Source organism: Engystomops pustulosus, chromosome 6, assembly GCF_040894005.1.
Source record: "Engystomops pustulosus chromosome 6, aEngPut4.maternal, whole genome shotgun sequence".
In the NCBI taxonomy this organism is placed as follows: Eukaryota; Metazoa; Chordata; class Amphibia; order Anura; family Leptodactylidae; genus Engystomops; species Engystomops pustulosus.
The window spans coordinates 130689656-130705931 of NC_092416.1; the positions used below are offsets into that span (position 1 = coordinate 130689656).

Here is a 16276-nt window from a genome sequence, read left to right on the forward strand (position 1 = left end):
CAAAAACGCTAATTACTCCAAGGAAAAATGGAACAAAAACGCAGCCAAAAACGTCAGTTTTTCACGCATTGCACCCTGACGTGAAACGCAACGCTAGTGTGGAAGAGGCCTAAGTATGCCCTTCTCCAGAGAATGATGTAATCACTGTGTTGGGCCTGACAGGCAAAAGTAATCAATCACTGTGCATGAGTGATCCAACTGATTAGGCTGATTAGTCCTGTCTGGACAGTTCAGGAAGATACGTGTAATGTGTTTATGAACCAGGCTGAATCCATCCCAGCTTTTCCAAGGGGCTGAATGTTATAATTGTTTTTTCAGCAAAATCAGCTAAACTCAGGGATTAAACAAGATATGTGCCTGCATCAGTGTAACTACAGAATTCTCAAGGCATGTTTGGTTCATAATGCATGAAATCAAATGGTAGATTTGTTGTGGATTTGTGTGCAGATTTTCTGTATGTGGTTTTTAACCCCTTTCTTATACATCTGATATTACATCATTCTCTGGAAAAATCTGTATGAAATCCTCACCAAAACACACTTTTTTCAGGTTTCATGCAGATCTTCACAAGCCCATAGACTTTCAAGAAAATAAAATCTATTGGGGGTATTTATCAGGGCTTCTGTGCCTGGACACTGGTGTAGAGCTCTGAAATAACTGCAAATGTTAGCTTATAGCCAGAACCTGTGATTATTCTCCATTTTCTGCCACCACCGCCAATGGGTCATGAGGGACATGAAGGGGGGTGCGACTGGCCAGGGAATGGGCACACCCGGTGGGGGCGTGGGCCAGCCTACCAGGCATAGAAATACATGCTGCACATCCACATACCAGATACACCTAAAGGCCGGAGCCTCTTAATGTATCTGGCTGCGTCTGGATCACCTGAGCGCCAGCATATGATAAATAACCCCTTTGTCTACATTACTATTTTCAAATTAGATTCACTTTAATGCCATAATGCCATTGGCAATGCTATAGTATAGTGGTATATACACTCACCGGCCACTTTATTAGGTACACCATGCTAGTAACGGGTTGGACCCCCTTTTGCCTTCAGAACTGCCTCAATTCTTCGTGGCATAGATACAACAAGGTGCTGGAAGCATTCCTCAGAGATTTTGGTCCATATTGACATGATGGCATCACACAGTTGCCGCAGATTTGTCGGCTGCACATCCATGATGCGAATCTCCTGTTCCACCACATCCCAAAGATGCTCTATTGGATTGAGATCTGGTGACTGTGGAGGCCATTTGAGTACAGTGACCTCTTCTGCTGCTGTAGCCCATCTGCCTCAAAGTTCGACGTACTGTGCGTTCAGAGATGCTCTTCTGCCTACCTTGGTTGTAACGGGTGGCGATTTGAGTCACTGTTGCCTTTCTATCAGCTCGAACCAGTCTGCCCATTCTCCTCTGACCTCTGGCATCAACAAGGCATTTCCGCCCACAGAACTGCCGCTCACTGGATGTTTTTTCTTTTTCGGACCATTCCCTGTAAACCCTAGAGATGGTTGTGCGTGAAAATCCCAGTAGATCAGCAGTTTCTGAAATACTCAGACCAGCCCTTCTGGCACCAACAACCATGCCACGTTCAAAGGCACTCAAATCACCTTTCTTCCCCATACTGATGCTCGGTTTGAACTGCAGGAGATTGTCTTGACCATGTCTACATGCCTAAATGCACTGAGTTGCCGCCATGTGATTGGCTGATTAGATCCTGTCGGACAATCCAACTGATTCGGACTAAGCCCGGGATTTAACTTTCAAATTGTGTCGCAAGATCAAGCATTTACATGCACCAGGAAGAAGATGGTGAACTCTGTCGGACCTGAGCAGGGAAGCGACACACATGCAGGATATCGGGCGCACAATATTAGTGAATTGCGGCAGAGTGCATTCCGGTCGGACAATGCACTTCGGGGGCCGTGTCAGGACGGGCAAGTAAATGTGCCCCAATGTTTTTTTTATTAATCTGGTGTGACTAGTTTAACACACTGAGGATATTATCATCTAATAACTTTAAAGCTTCAGAATGTATTGAATATTACAGGTGTCCTCCAAATCGCACAATACATGGGTCTACAGATTACAGGGGTCCTCTAAATGGCACAATACATGGGTGCACTGATTATAGAGGGCCTTCAAATGGGACAATACATGGGTGTAGGGCCTGCTCCAGGTTTCAGTAGGCCCCTGGCGATAGAGCCTCAGTAGGCCCCTTTGCAGTGAACTCATGTGGCATCATTAAAAATTCAGTAACTAATACAGTCTCCCGTACTATAAAATATTGCCTACTTTATCATACCAAACAGCCCCCTCATGGATATTTTATATGAAGCCCCCCTCACCCCCATTTATTGCTGATGTACAGCATCATGTGGGCCCATCCAGCAGCCATGGGCCCCGGCACTGGCGCCGGCTCTGCATGGGTGCACTGATTATATGAGTCCGCCAAATGACACAATATATGGGTCTACTGATTATAGGGGTGCTCCAAATGTCATAATACATGGGTACGCTGTTTACATGGGTCCTTGAAATTGCATACTACATGGGTGCACTGATTACTGGTGTCCTCCAAATACCACAGTACATGGGTGCACTGATTACTGGCGTCCTCCAAATACCACACTACATGGGTGCACTGGTTATGTGGGTCCTTCAGATGGCACACTACATGGGTGCACGAGTTTTGTGGGTCCTTCAGATGCCACAGTACATGGGTGCACTGGTTATGTGGGTCCTTCAGATGGCACAGTACATGGGTGCACTGGTTATGTGGATCCTTCAGATGGCACACTACATGGGTGCACTGGTTATGTGGGTCCTTCAGATGGCACACTACATGGGTGCACTGGTTATGTGGGTCCTTCAGATGGCACAGTACATGGGTGCACAGGATACACTTTCTGGCAGGCACAAGCTTTGTGGGCAGCAGCTCTTTAGTCCCCTCATTATTTGCTCAGTGTCACGAGCCACTATACGTACAACATCCCGAAGTGACACCTGACTGGCACGTCAAGGTCACCCACTGTTCCTTTAAGAATGCCGGGTCAGGGGCGGGGCTAGATGACGCAAATGATAGACGTAATGAGTGACGTCTTGTCCTCCGATTGGCGGCCGCGCTCCCCTGTACTGCGTACTGCTCGAGCGCCTGGGTCACTTGGTGTGTAGCGGGTGGAGAGATCGTGTCGCCGGCATCATGAAGATCTGGACCTCGGAACACGTGTTCGAGTAGGTATCGGGGGGCAGATCAGCGGTGGGCTGCCAAGGGTTAGTGTGGGCGGTGATCCCGGCCTCGTGATAGAATGTTCCAGAGCGAGAGGAAAGCCGGGGCAGCACCGGACCTCAGGGCGCGCGGTGCCGGGCCGGGGCCTACCACCAGGGAGAGGGGGGTGGGGAGCTAGTAATAATGTCCTACACCGGCAGCTGTACGGTGGGTGCACGCAGGGTGTACTGCCCCATATACCAATGGTTACGTCATCATGATCTCCCCTGTCACCATCACACGGTCTCTATTACCCCTAGTAATACAATAATGGAGGGAGACATACTGCACAGCATACACCCAAACCTGCGTAATACTGGTGCAGGACCCGAACCTCCTGCCCCACAACTGGCCGCAGATCCTGGGGTTGTGTCTGGGATTACCATCTTCTGCCTCATATTGATGCACATTTCTGACTAGTATAAGGAGGAATGGGGCAGGAGAGAAGAGACTCATCTACCTGAGGATTCTCCACTTTGTCTTGGTCTTTTGTTGATCCCAGGATAAATGAGATCAGTGCTGGAAGGGAAAGATGAGGGCACTAATCCTATTCCTCCAGTTATCAGTTACTTTTCGTTAGCTGGAGACAGGGGCGATGACGATATGTATTTCATAGGGTCTGTTTACTGTATAAAGCCGCAGACTATGGCGACACATTGGTCCACCTAATCCCACCTCAATATGGCTGGTACCCGAGACGTCATGTGGTTGGGTCCCTGGAATAAGATGTAATGACATCAGCATGTTTTAGTAGTGTGAAGTAGCAATTTTAGAGGACGTGTTCTGTTATTCCTCTGGGAAATCTGTGTTATTCCCATTTGTCAGTAAATACATGCAAGCAGGGAAAACTCAGGGTGTAAGAGGCTTTCCCCTGACGGGAGACCAGTGAGGGCACATTCTGGTTTTGTTATGGTAACACGTTCCCCTGGATGGAACAATAGAGTAAAACACACCTTCAAAGGCTTTGTCCTGATTGGACGGTGTCCGTAACCAAGGTAATGATAACACTTTTTCTTGTAGGAATTAGAGAGGAATGGTACATTAGAAAAGATTCAGGATTACTGTCTGTGTTCGGACAGGAGGTTGTAGCATGCTGGGACTTGTAGTTCAATACAACAGTACGAATAGACATTAGGCGCATGTTTAATAGGTCTCTCAATAGATACCTGAGTCATGACAGCGCTGTCCCAGCACTGTGTCATTGTCTGGAAACATTCCTGGGCTTCTGCCTAACTGGTTAATCCATGTCAGCACGTGGCCACAGGAGCTGTTAATCAGAGAATCTGACAGGTTTGGGCTTCTAGTCATAATTTTATGTTAGATTGTACCACCAGGATGAAGGATTGTAAACCAAGGACACTGACATACTGTTGTGTGCCCCTTTTGGCAGCATACACTCTTCTTTTAGCTTCTTATGCCCTTGTTTTTTTTTAATAAATTATGCAAACAAGCCAGAGGGGCTCTAAGCTCAATTAACATCTATGGAGACCAGAGCCCCTCAGGCTCATTTGCATAATGTAAGCGTCACTGGTGGTATATTTTTTTTAATGCATCATATATCAACATTGTCTCTTTAAGGTCCACTGTTGGGAAAACAGCATATAGTAGGATTTTTTTTTTTTTTTTGGATAATTTTATTTGTTCACTATTGCCCAACTGAACTGACTGCTAGCAAGTAGTAATAAATTGCATTACATAAGATGGACTTTGTTTCTGCTGTACCTTTTTAAATAGGTGAGTGACAGTGACATGGTGTAATGATTGCACTGTCCTGAATGAATGTCCTGTTACATCCAAAAGTACTAACACACCACGTTTCCTACTGCTTCAGGGCCAATATTTGGCAGTGTAAAGGTTAATTGGATGGTGGTGCTCCTGACGGTGCTGGAATAAAGATGTGTGCAGCAGCCATGTTGGTAGGGGTGCGAGGACCTGCATGCGTTTCTAGTTAGCACTGGAATGTGGTAATAGGCGGGGGGCGGCTCGGGGACTGCCGGCTTCTTCTCCATCACGCTTTTTCCATTACAGCATTTGTGCCGTTACCATCTCTCCATGTGACTCCACAAAGGACACAGTATGGGCCTATATTGGATGTACAATGTATCTAGCGTGTGCACAGTTGCTCCCTGTTATCAGCCAGTACAGTACAGGGAGGTAAATATAATGAATACATCTTTGTAATATAGGCACGTTGTGAGCCTATTGTAAGTTATTACAGCCGTCTTCTAGTCTGAAGTGGCTGATAACAGAGACATATAACAGTGTCTAGTACACTAGTGACGGTAACTGTTCCATATTACTGTATCATGAAGCCACATCCTGGAGCTGTTAGGACACATGTGGGTTTCTACATCTCAGACTTCCCGTGTTGTAGAGGAAGCGTCTTTCAGTGCTCTGATCTTCCTCGGTGATTGTGACCAGGGCCATGATGCCTGGGGTTTGTCAGGATATGCTGCCACTATTGCCACTCAGTCTTATAGGCGCCAGTACTGGTTTCCTGTGCTCTCACTGATCCTACCAGTGTAAGGGCCTCATCCCATCAAAGATCTTTGATTTAAATGATTAGTCTTGCTGTAACCATACAATCATCTGAAGTCTGGGTTGATCTCCTTGTTAGTAATATTCTCTGGCCACATCCCAGGCGAGCCTGGTGAGCATAGTACACAGGAGGCACATTGCCGATTGGCACCCTTCCAGGATACCTTAGGGATGTGCACTGCTTTATTTAGCTGGTAGAGGACTGCATGTTCAGAAATTCATCTTGTAATAGAAGGGCAGCTCCACCTTGTACAGGCCGCAGCCACAATCCTGTAATTACCTTACATAACATTAGGCCCTAAAGTCTTTACACTTTACCTCCCTTCTTGATAAACCAGTCTTTTAATCCGCAGTGCACTTTCAGATGATTTGGGGAGACTTCATCAATTAGTGAGACCATGACCCCCACCAAAATGATACACTTCTCTCCTTGGCATAAAAGATAGTTTTTTTTTCGGACACACTGAAGTAGACCAATTTTTATTTTATTTTACAGCCACCCATGGGAAACTGTTACAACAGCGGCCATGCAAAAGTACCCTAATCCTATGAATCCAAGCGTTGTTGGCGTGGATGTACTGAACAGACACGTGGATGGCAGCGGGAAGCTACACAGTCACCGGCTCCTCAGCACGGAGTGGGGCATGCCTAGCCTAGTCAAATCTGTAAGTATTGTAGGAGTTCCTGCAGGGTTACTTTACGCAGAGCCTTCAGTATGGGGAAGGTTGAGTGACCTTTACCAGGCTCAAAGGAATGGCTGTATCAGCAGAGCCTGTCCATTGTAAGAGCAGACTCAGCTGATGTTAGTATAGTTAACTGTGTAACTGCTGAAGTGTGGCCATAGGGACAGAATTATCTGTGGATTAAAGGAAATCTTCCTTTAAAAGTAGATCTGATGGTAGATTCATCCTGCCTTGCCCTAATCTGTAATTTAATAATCCTGGAACCTAATCTAACTTGTTAAAAACTTTATTTTAGTAATATGTGAATTACCTGCAGAGGCTAATGAGGCTAATAGCTGCCTTTGCAGGTAATTTAAATATTACTAAAATAAAGTTTTTAACAAGTTAGATTAGGTTCCAGGATTATTAGATCACAGATTACGTCAGAGTCAGGCAGGAGGAATCTACCGTCAGATCTACTGCTGATAGAAGATTCCTCATTGGTAGCTCCTGCGGTGTTTTAACTAGGCAATTATTTTTCTATAGATTATTGGGGCATCAAGGACGAAAACCTATATCCAGGAGCATTCAGTGGTGGACCCTGTGACCAAGACAATGGAACTGAAGTCTGCTAATGTAAGTGAAGGTTACATCCTCGATATATGACCGTAAAAGACTCTCAGTAGTCCAAAGGTCACACAAGTTTTATTTTCCTTTTATGTGTTAGCAACCAAGCAGGTTTGGTGACTTTGACTTATCTTTTCTTATGTATACAGATCACCTTCACACACATGATCTCAGTAGATGAACGACTAGTCTACAAGCCACATCCTCAGGATGCCAATAAGTAAGTACTTAACTGAGATTGTGTTGGGAAAGTACTTCAAATTAAAGGAAACCTACCACTTGAAGTGGCAGGTTTCAGATGGAAATACCGGGCACCAGCTCAGGGTGAGCTGGTGCCGGAGCTTATTTTTGTTAGTGTTTTAAACTTTATAGCCGGCGCAGGGAGGTACGCGCTCGGTGCTTACCATGCGCGCGGCTACATAGAAAGTGAAGAAGAGACGCGCGCATGGTAAGCCCTGAGCGCGTACCTCCCTGCGCCGGCTATAAAGTTTAAAAAGTGTTTTAAAACGCAATACAGCGGTTTAAAACACTAACAAAAATAAGCTCCGGCACCAGCTCACCCTGAGCTGGTGCTCGGTATTTCCATCTGAAACCTGCCACTTCAAGTGGTAGGTTTCCTTTAAGAATATTAGGAAAAAGCAGCTATGTAGCTTATGAGCTCCTCACATGCCTGGAGTTGTAGTGTAGTAACCATTAATGCCATAGCTTGAGCCTGTTGAATAGAGTTAAGTAGTATTGCAAGCTGCTATACTTAGGCAGACCCTTATCACGAATGTGAACTTAAGACCTGATGGTTACAGCTTTGACCTCTGTAAAATCTATTTTTGTGTTATTTTTTTACAGAACTGTTCTCACCCAGGAAGCAATCATAAGTGTAAAAGGAGTCAGTCTGAGCAGCTATTTGGAGGGGATGATGGCAAATACCATTTCCAGCAATGCCAACAAGGTAAATGTTTTTGGACCTATTCATGACATTGCAATACATATGAGTGTCACTCCTGCACGGAAGTACCAACGTATACTAATGAGTTTGATGTTTTCTTCAGTTTGTTCAATGATATAAAGTTGGAAACAAATTGCAGCAGCTCTGTTCTTGTCTGCATGCCCTAATATTGCAAATGGAAAGGCACTGTAGATTTCCTAAAGGGGTTGGCCAAATATAAGAATGCTTAATGTGTTAAAGAGGACCTATCACCCATAAAAAGGCACTACGAGCTGCTTAAAGTAGTAAGCAGCTCCTAGTGATACCCCATTTTTAGCAGTGATAAACCACTAGATTTATCAGAACCCTCTGTTAGAACTAGAATACACTGCCGCGTAGTACAATAGGAACGCCGCTGATTCTGACCTTCTAATTGTGAATGCTAGATATGATCACTTCACTCCTTGAACTAGAGGTTTTGAGGCGTTTTTCTCATCTATGTGGAAAGTCTTGAACCAGATCTATATTCTAATTTTTTATTTTTTTTTCTCTAATTGTAGGGCCGGGATGCCATGGAATGGGTCATTGGTAAACTTAACACTGAACTAGAAGATCTGAAAGCGACAACCAGAGGAGGCATCAGGACCACCATGGCTGCCGCAGCCTATGTAGAGGAGTAATCCTTGTCACTAGGAGTTTATACTGGAAAGGCTGCAGCGTCTCTCCGTGCACATAATCTATTTATTCTTATTTAAGAATGTATCTTTATTAAGTAGGATTTTTTTTTCAAATTGACGCTTTGAGAAAAGAGGCAGCAATGTGGGAACAAGAGAGACGGGGACCAGGCTGTGAAGTGACCGTAACTGTAGCACGGCCTCTTCCCAATAAACCATTTTCTAGTGTCAGCACAGTTGTGATCGCACCAGCTTCATGGCCACTTGTGGACCAAGGATTGCATTTAACCAGCGCCTCTTACTAAAGCATCCATATCAAGCACCCGCAGTCTTACTCGGCAGAGGTTGCGCTGCACTTAAATAACATTCTGCAAATGTATTGGCCGCTACACCCACCTACCTTCTGCATGTTGGAACCGGTGGTAATTCATATCTAATACATATGTAGTGGAGCTGAGCTTGTCATCGGCTTGGGTCCACATTATTATTTTGTAATAATGTTGCAGCATCTAACTGGGTGGATTGCACATTCAGCTCTTTTGCATCTGTTAGTAGTTGATAGTGGCTGTATTGAGCACTGCATTTAAGGTCGGATATTGTAGGAGTACAGTATGAATTTGGGTTCGAGTTTCTATTTTGGCTTGTATACACCTTTTATGCTGCAGCCAAACTAGTGAAGAAATATGCAAATATATCCAGTGCTGATGCCCCTAGCAATCTTTCTAGTACATTGTGGAGATTTCTAATGGCAAAACGCGCTGTTATTTGCACAATTTATTACAAATCTCCCCCATTATCAGACCCCCAACACCGGTGTTACTGCTGTTCACTGTATCAGTGACTGGTCTGCCATGTATTAAGGGTAATACTGTGCACTGAAACGAATGACTGCATGTACTCTTCCTGCAACCTAAGGCCATTATTGTGCGGATATGGTTATTTGTGCTAAATATGAAGTTCTGTGGGACCGTATGAGAACATGGGAACTTTGTGCTGATCTAGGATAAAACTCAAGTCAAATATTTTCTTTATTTGTTAGGATGCCTAAAACTGTGAACAAATGTGGCACCATTTTCAATGCAGAGGAGTTCACTATTATATTATTGACATTAAAAGTATAGGCAGTATGTTATAGAGCAGGGTGAACTATGAAGATTGATAAATAGGTTTCTAGGAAAAGTATCTTCATGTTTGTGCTTAGAAACATTTGAATCATGGTAAGGGAACGGAGGTCAATTACTGATTTGAGTGCCCCTAGTCTATAAGCCTAAAAAGAGCAGCTATATATAAAAGAATACAGAATCTTTTCCAAGATTATAGATCAATCTGCTCAGCTCCTCCGGTGCTGTACCATGCTGCCTGCTTTTTGCACATGCTCAATTGTGACAGGAGAGTTTTTATTGAACAGTGCTGTAGTGCCATATAAAATGGTAGACCCCAGAATTTAAATCTATGTTAAAGGCTTATTACTGTCAGGATTAGAACCCACACCGAAAACCAGATCCCCATAGTCACATCATTGTAGCCAGCTGAGGTTTTTGGAGAACAATCACAACTTTGGCTACATTTGAGTTATGACTCTTTAAACTTTCTAAATTCTCCAATTAATCATACAGCTAAACAATAGGTTATTTAACTACTGTAAATCATCTGTAATACAAAGTTTGCTACCGTAGATTCAGGCCCTGCAAAAGTGCAAAATGAAAACCCAGGGAACTGGAATTGAAAAAGTCCTACAAATATCAAATCACAATATTAGGATGTTTGCCCTAATTTTTAACCTCCATTTTCATTTTATAACATCTTCCTTGCTCTTTAATATAAATATGGAAAATACACCAAATTTCCCCAAATAGACATGCACAAAAATGTTCCTGTGTAACATGGGTTTAGTGTTGGGCCTACATGGCGGCCATTGTGCTTCTAGTGTTCATATGGCTGGCACTACTTGGTGTGTCACATTTACCTCGGGGCACACATGGCTTTGTTGCCCATGGCAATCTTTTGGATTTCATTTTTGCTGTTTAGCACGCTGAGCTGCAGTTGGTTGTTTTGGGCAACACGGTTATTTTGTGTTTTCCTGGGCACAGTTTGGTAGGTGAGGCCCAATATGAAAGACTTTAGGTCAGCACAAACCTATTTCTTAGGCCAAGTAGATGTAATGTTCTGTTTCAATCGGTGGTCTTGAACTGGTCGAGCCCACTGGTTTAGAAAAATGACACAATATTGTGTTTGCTTGAAATGTAACATGGCCTTACTTGTACAGACAATAAGGGTTAAACGTAAACGTTTTGTACGTATAGCACTCCTGAGTTTATTTTTATATTAACCTTGTTGTTGATATAATGTATGTCATGTCGACAAGCAAATGCCAGTAAAAACTGGAAATGGAAAGAAACTGCGTCTGTCTTTATTTGAACAAAGGGACTAGAGTGTTGTATAGTAAAATCCAGGTGTAACACATCATTGCTGTTTGACCCACTCGTGGGAGCTCACTCCATTGTTATAGAATCTGGCAAGTTATCACACCCACAAACATAGATCCCAGGTACAGACCTAGACCTTCTTAATAAATCTTCTGCAGATCCTAGACCAGACTGACTTGTAGACACTTACCTCTCCATGTGCCCGTAGTTTACAGTTCCTAATTCCCTGGTGCGGACACAGACGACGTACAGAAGTTGGGCATATCGCCCATTAATTGAGATATAATCTGGCCGGGAGGTCTTTGAATATCGCTATAAACAATGGGGAAGATTAAATAATCTGTGTACAACAGAATTCTGTTGTAATATGCACTAAAAAACTCAGCAGCACATTTATAAAGAGGGTTACACTGTTTTCTAGCACTCCTATGACTAGTTTGACAAAAGGGAGTGGAAAAAGTAATGCTGACCAAACAGCAAAATAAACCAATTAATAGGAAGAGAAAAGTATGACTAGACGGTCTGTTACTGCACCAGATTTATCATCCGGCACCAGACACTTGTATGAATAAGACTGTCTAACATTGGGACTTGTTTCATAAATCTGCCTCAATATTAAGCAGATGGCTCTAAAATGCCAAAGGCCAATAAAGAAGTTAAAACTAAAGGCAGGTGTATTTAGCCCTACCCTCCCAATATTCTCTAGTGCAGTGGTGGCGAACCTATGGCACTGGTGCCAGAGGCGGCACTCGGAGCCCTCTCTGTGGGCACCCAGGCCATCACCCCAGTATGAAGTTCACCAGACAGAACTCAAAGAATCTTCCTACAGAGTCTTCCTACAATGATGGGCGAATTTCCCCTCCTCCTTTCAACTGTGTTGGTGTCCTTAGGAGGCTGAACGATTGAAAGTTGTCAAAGAACAAGGAGAAATAAATTACTGCTTAAATTGCTGCGCTGGCACTTTGCAATAAATAAGTGGCTTTTGGTTGAAGTTTGGGCACTCAGGCTCTAAAAGGTTCGCCATCACTGGCCTAGTGTATACATTGTACCAATGTTTGCCAGTAGCTATTCTTTTAGAATTTTTTTTATTCAGTGCTAACAAAAATCTGTAGAACATAAGTATGTTAGTAGTCTACCTATTTATTTTGGGGGTCTAATTTGATCTGCCCATCTTTGCTATAGACAGCCCACCTGTCATATACAAAGGTACATGGTTTTATGTTTAGCAGTGCCAGTTCTAGTCTACAGCTGTTAACGAGTTAAAATTGTTCATACATAAAGAAATATTGTTTGGATACTCAATAGCTCTGTTCCAGTCTGAACTGGTGTATATTTCACATATAACCTGCGGAAGGAACCTGGTTTTGACTTCAAAATCCCAACCAGTAAAGTGCTGTGTAAAACCGGCTTGAAGCGCATACAAGTGTCAATAAATTTTGTATTTCAGTGTGTGTACATGGGGAGAAGCCATGTTTGCCCAAGGGTAAGGGTATGTCTCCTTTACTGTCTGCTTTTTTTTTCCCTCCTCTATTTCTTGCTGCACCTCATTTATGTGTGAGATTTTGAGAATTGCCAAAGAGGTCAAGCTGGGCAGCAAACAGAGGTCCGTTTGTAACTAGGGGTCGTCTGTAAGTCATCTGTTCTTAAGTAGGGGACCGTCTGTATAGTGTATTTGATAAATTAGGAACCGTGATCAATCTTTATATGTGGACCTCAGTTCCTGGGTTATGAATTTAGAAATGGACAAGTTATTGGTAAAACCCATGCAAGTATCGTGTGTAAGCATTGCAAGGAGGAGTAGTGAAGAACCTACAAATGTATGCCAATCAAAAGCCTAATTCGGCAGTGTGAGAGTTTGGTATAGGAAATTGGGAACATTATTAAAACATGGACAAAAGTCCGGGAAGCTTTGACATGAGGCTGGTGCCACACTTAACGCTTTGTCTGCGTTTGAAAACGCAGACAAAGCCGCATCCAACGGTGTGGAAACACCTGCGATCGGGAATGAGCGGCCAGTGTTTTGCGTTAATTTAATGCAAAACACCGGCGTCTCATTCCCGATCGCAGACGCTTCCGTAGAAACGCTGATGCGATCAGGCCGCGGCCCAGCCCCGGTGGGTGCGGCTTTGTCTGCGTTACATGTGGCACCAGCCTCAGGAGTTTGACTGAGCCAGGTTTTTTTTTTTCCTTGGCCCAGTCAGTGAAATTGGGGGGGGGGGGGGGGGGGTCTTCTTTCCCTGGCCCAAGCACCATATAGGATGCAAAGAGTGCTGTGAAATCCACTGACTGTACATCGTGATTTATGGACAAACCATGGTTGCCTTAAAGGGGTTTTCCCATGAAGGCATTCGCATTTCATTTGTTTGCCATATGTAAACTTTTCTTTAATTGGATGTTATTTAAAAAAAATGCAGGGGGAGGAGAGGGGAGGGGTAACGGGTGACATCACTGCCTCTGACCATGTGACCAGCCTCATTTACATAATAAAGAATAGATGATTTTACAATTAATAATGTATGAAATAACTAGATAAAGGCTGGGATGGGATCCTTGTGCGCTGCCCCAACAGGTAGTAGTGACAGGACAAGTGACACAGACCTGATGACAGGTGTCCTTTAAATAGAATTTAAAAACACTATTTAAAAGCCATGTGTGAATGCAGCTTAAAATGCAGCCGAGGAACACAATAAACTGGCATATTTTTCCATTGTCATTCAACAGCTGAATGCAACCTGGCCTGTATACAGTCACATACTGGCAGCACAAGAGAGAACAAGAGTCTTTAGAAGAACAGCCACCAAAATCAGATATCGCAATGTATAGAAATATTGTAGTGGGCTCACAGCGCCACCTATCCATATTACCAGAGGTATAGGCTGGAGAGGAACATTTTTCTCAAAGAAAAGAAATGAAGATAAAACATTTTTTGATAATCTTTATTGTAAAGGAATAAAATATTACATAAAAATACATCCAAGGAAAAGCAGTGTGTCCACAATATCAGATTTACATACAGGTAGATTAGAAATGCAAGGGCAATCAAATATAAAGATGTGATAAAAGGTACGACACCAAAGAATACCCCCTGTTAGTTTGGGTAGCTGTATAAGGAAACTGAATGGGTTGCATATACTAAGGTCTTTGCACATTCTTTTATCACTTTTTAACATTCTTTTTTCTCATCACTAAAAGGGGCGTTCCGATGCACAGTTGAACAGTGCGCCACATTTATCATGCAAAGTCTGACAGTATGTTGCACACCCCATGTTAAAGCTAAACAAAAAAAAATGGTGCACTGTAACGGGGAAGTGCAGGAGGCACCAGATTCATGAAAAACACAGGCAAACTGCACTTTGAAGTTAATGCCACTAGATGTTACTAAAAGTATATGTTCCCCAATGTTTACATAGTAGTAGGTGGATGTAACAGAAAGTACTGGACTTGTAGTCACTACTTACACAGATACACAGTATAATGATGGTTTGGACACATTGGGGGGGATTTAACAATGTGTCCCAGGTTCCGCCTTTTTCTAGCTGGAAAACAATTGTCTTTTGCTGCGCCAGATTTATCATTGTGATTATGAATTCTGATGCAGTATAAGCCTGTTGGTTCCTACTTTAGATCTACTTTGAGTTGATCTAAACTGTGCGCCAGAATTTTGGGCACACAGACGATTTCCTGCAAGTCATACCCCTTTCTCGCTAGGCTACGCCCTTTCCCTGGAGGTCCCGCCCCTTAATCGGACAAATAGGGAGAGTGCCAAAAAGGTCTAAAAGCCTTGATAACTTTGGTGCAAGGCATTTTAGACAGTGTTTTTGGCGCAAAACCACCAGAATTGTGGCGCATGGCGTTTAAAATTCCCCCACTACCTGATGTCCCCCCAACCCCTGTTTCAACCAATCAAATCTATTTCAAGCGATGGATGAAAAAATTTTACTGATTGAAACCCACAATGGGAGGGGTTTGTCAAGCAGTGTGTCCAGACCATCATAATACTGTGTACGTATCTGTATAAATAGCCTAAAGTAGCAATAATGTGTCCAGAATTTGGTGCTGCATCCACCTTCTACTATGTAAATGCTGAGTATATATTAAGCATTACCTTTTACAGTTACCCAAATTAACAAGGAGTATTCGTTTAGCTTCATACCGTCTACCCAGTGGCACAACTTAAAGCTGATGGGCCCCAGTGCAAAGTCTGGGCCAGGCCCAAAACTATCATGTATGTTTTATATACTATTCTTCTCAAATGGGAAAGTGACACTTAATGGCCCCCCTAAGCCTCCTCGGCTCCTGCACCCTCTGCACCCCCTCAAGTTACGCCCATGCTTTTACCACATCTTTATATTTGTTTTTAATTGTGCTTGCTTTTCTAATCTACCAGACATTTAAAGTGATGTGTCGTTCACGAATGAGCCATCTCTTGTTCATGAACAACGGGAGCCGGCTCCCATCAGTGACCTGATAGCTCACTTAACCCCGCCCCTAACCGGCTCACCATGCCCCGTTTAATCCGATACAACCGGGTTAAAAGTGGAGTGGTGAGGGGTTATTGGCTGGCCTTCAGCTCCCTATTATATATTTAATAGGGAGCTGTTCAGGAGCAAGAAGAGCCGGCTTTGAGCCGTCCCATTAGTAGCTACTTGTCATTTATGTGTTTTATGTCACATTTTAATGCTTCACCATAAAAAAAAAATGTAAAAAAAATGTTTGCTATGGGAATAAGTAAGTGTGGTCCATCGATACGTGTGCCATAACCAGCAATATTTCCTTCTATTACGGTAGCGGCTAAATCCTATAACTCAGAGGGACCTTCTGACGTCACGGAATCACGTGACTCACTGACGGCGCAGATCCTTCTGCAGAGCACACGCAGCCTCAGTTTTTACTGTGACGGCTGCTGTGTGCTGACAGTAGGAAGCACGGCAGGGGTGATGGGGGTTTACTGAGGTGTAGGGTGCCAATTCCGGAGCGGGAAGGTAATGTAACGATGGCGGCTGAGAGAGTTTGTGTGGCGGGGGGTATATGTATTTTGCTAGGGGGAAGATGAAGATGGCGGCTGGGGGTATGTGTGTGGAGGGGGGGGAGATGGCGGCTGGGGGTATGTGTGTGGAGGGGAGGGGGGGAGATGGCGGCTGGGGGTATGTGTGTGGG

At 43.7% G+C, this 16276-nt stretch overlaps 1 protein-coding gene across 1 annotated transcript; it reads left to right on the plus strand.

The window, feature by feature from the left end:
- Window positions 1-3076: 3076 nt before the first annotated feature.
- Window positions 3077-11091, plus strand: PRELID3B (PRELI domain containing 3B). Its single transcript, XM_072111018.1, has 6 exons — window positions 3077-3236; window positions 6305-6473; window positions 7017-7106; window positions 7247-7317; window positions 7941-8043; window positions 8580-11091. Exons 1-6 carry the CDS (start codon window positions 3205-3207, stop codon window positions 8697-8699), a joined length of 585 nt encoding a protein of 194 aa, XP_071967119.1. The 5' UTR covers window positions 3077-3204; the 3' UTR covers window positions 8700-11091.
- Window positions 11092-16276: the final 5185 nt, after the last annotated feature.

Excerpts from the sequence above, each read along its gene's own strand:
- PRELID3B (XM_072111018.1), top strand. The coding sequence starts at position 3,205 with ATGAAGATCTGGACCTCGGAACACGTGTTCGA. Across the intron at positions 7,107-7,246 it reads TGGAACTGAAGTCTGCTAAT|ATCACCTTCACACACATGAT; the intron begins GTAAGTGAAGGT and ends TTATGTATACAG. Across the intron at positions 8,044-8,579 it reads TTTCCAGCAATGCCAACAAG|GGCCGGGATGCCATGGAATG; the intron begins GTAAATGTTTTT and ends CTCTAATTGTAG.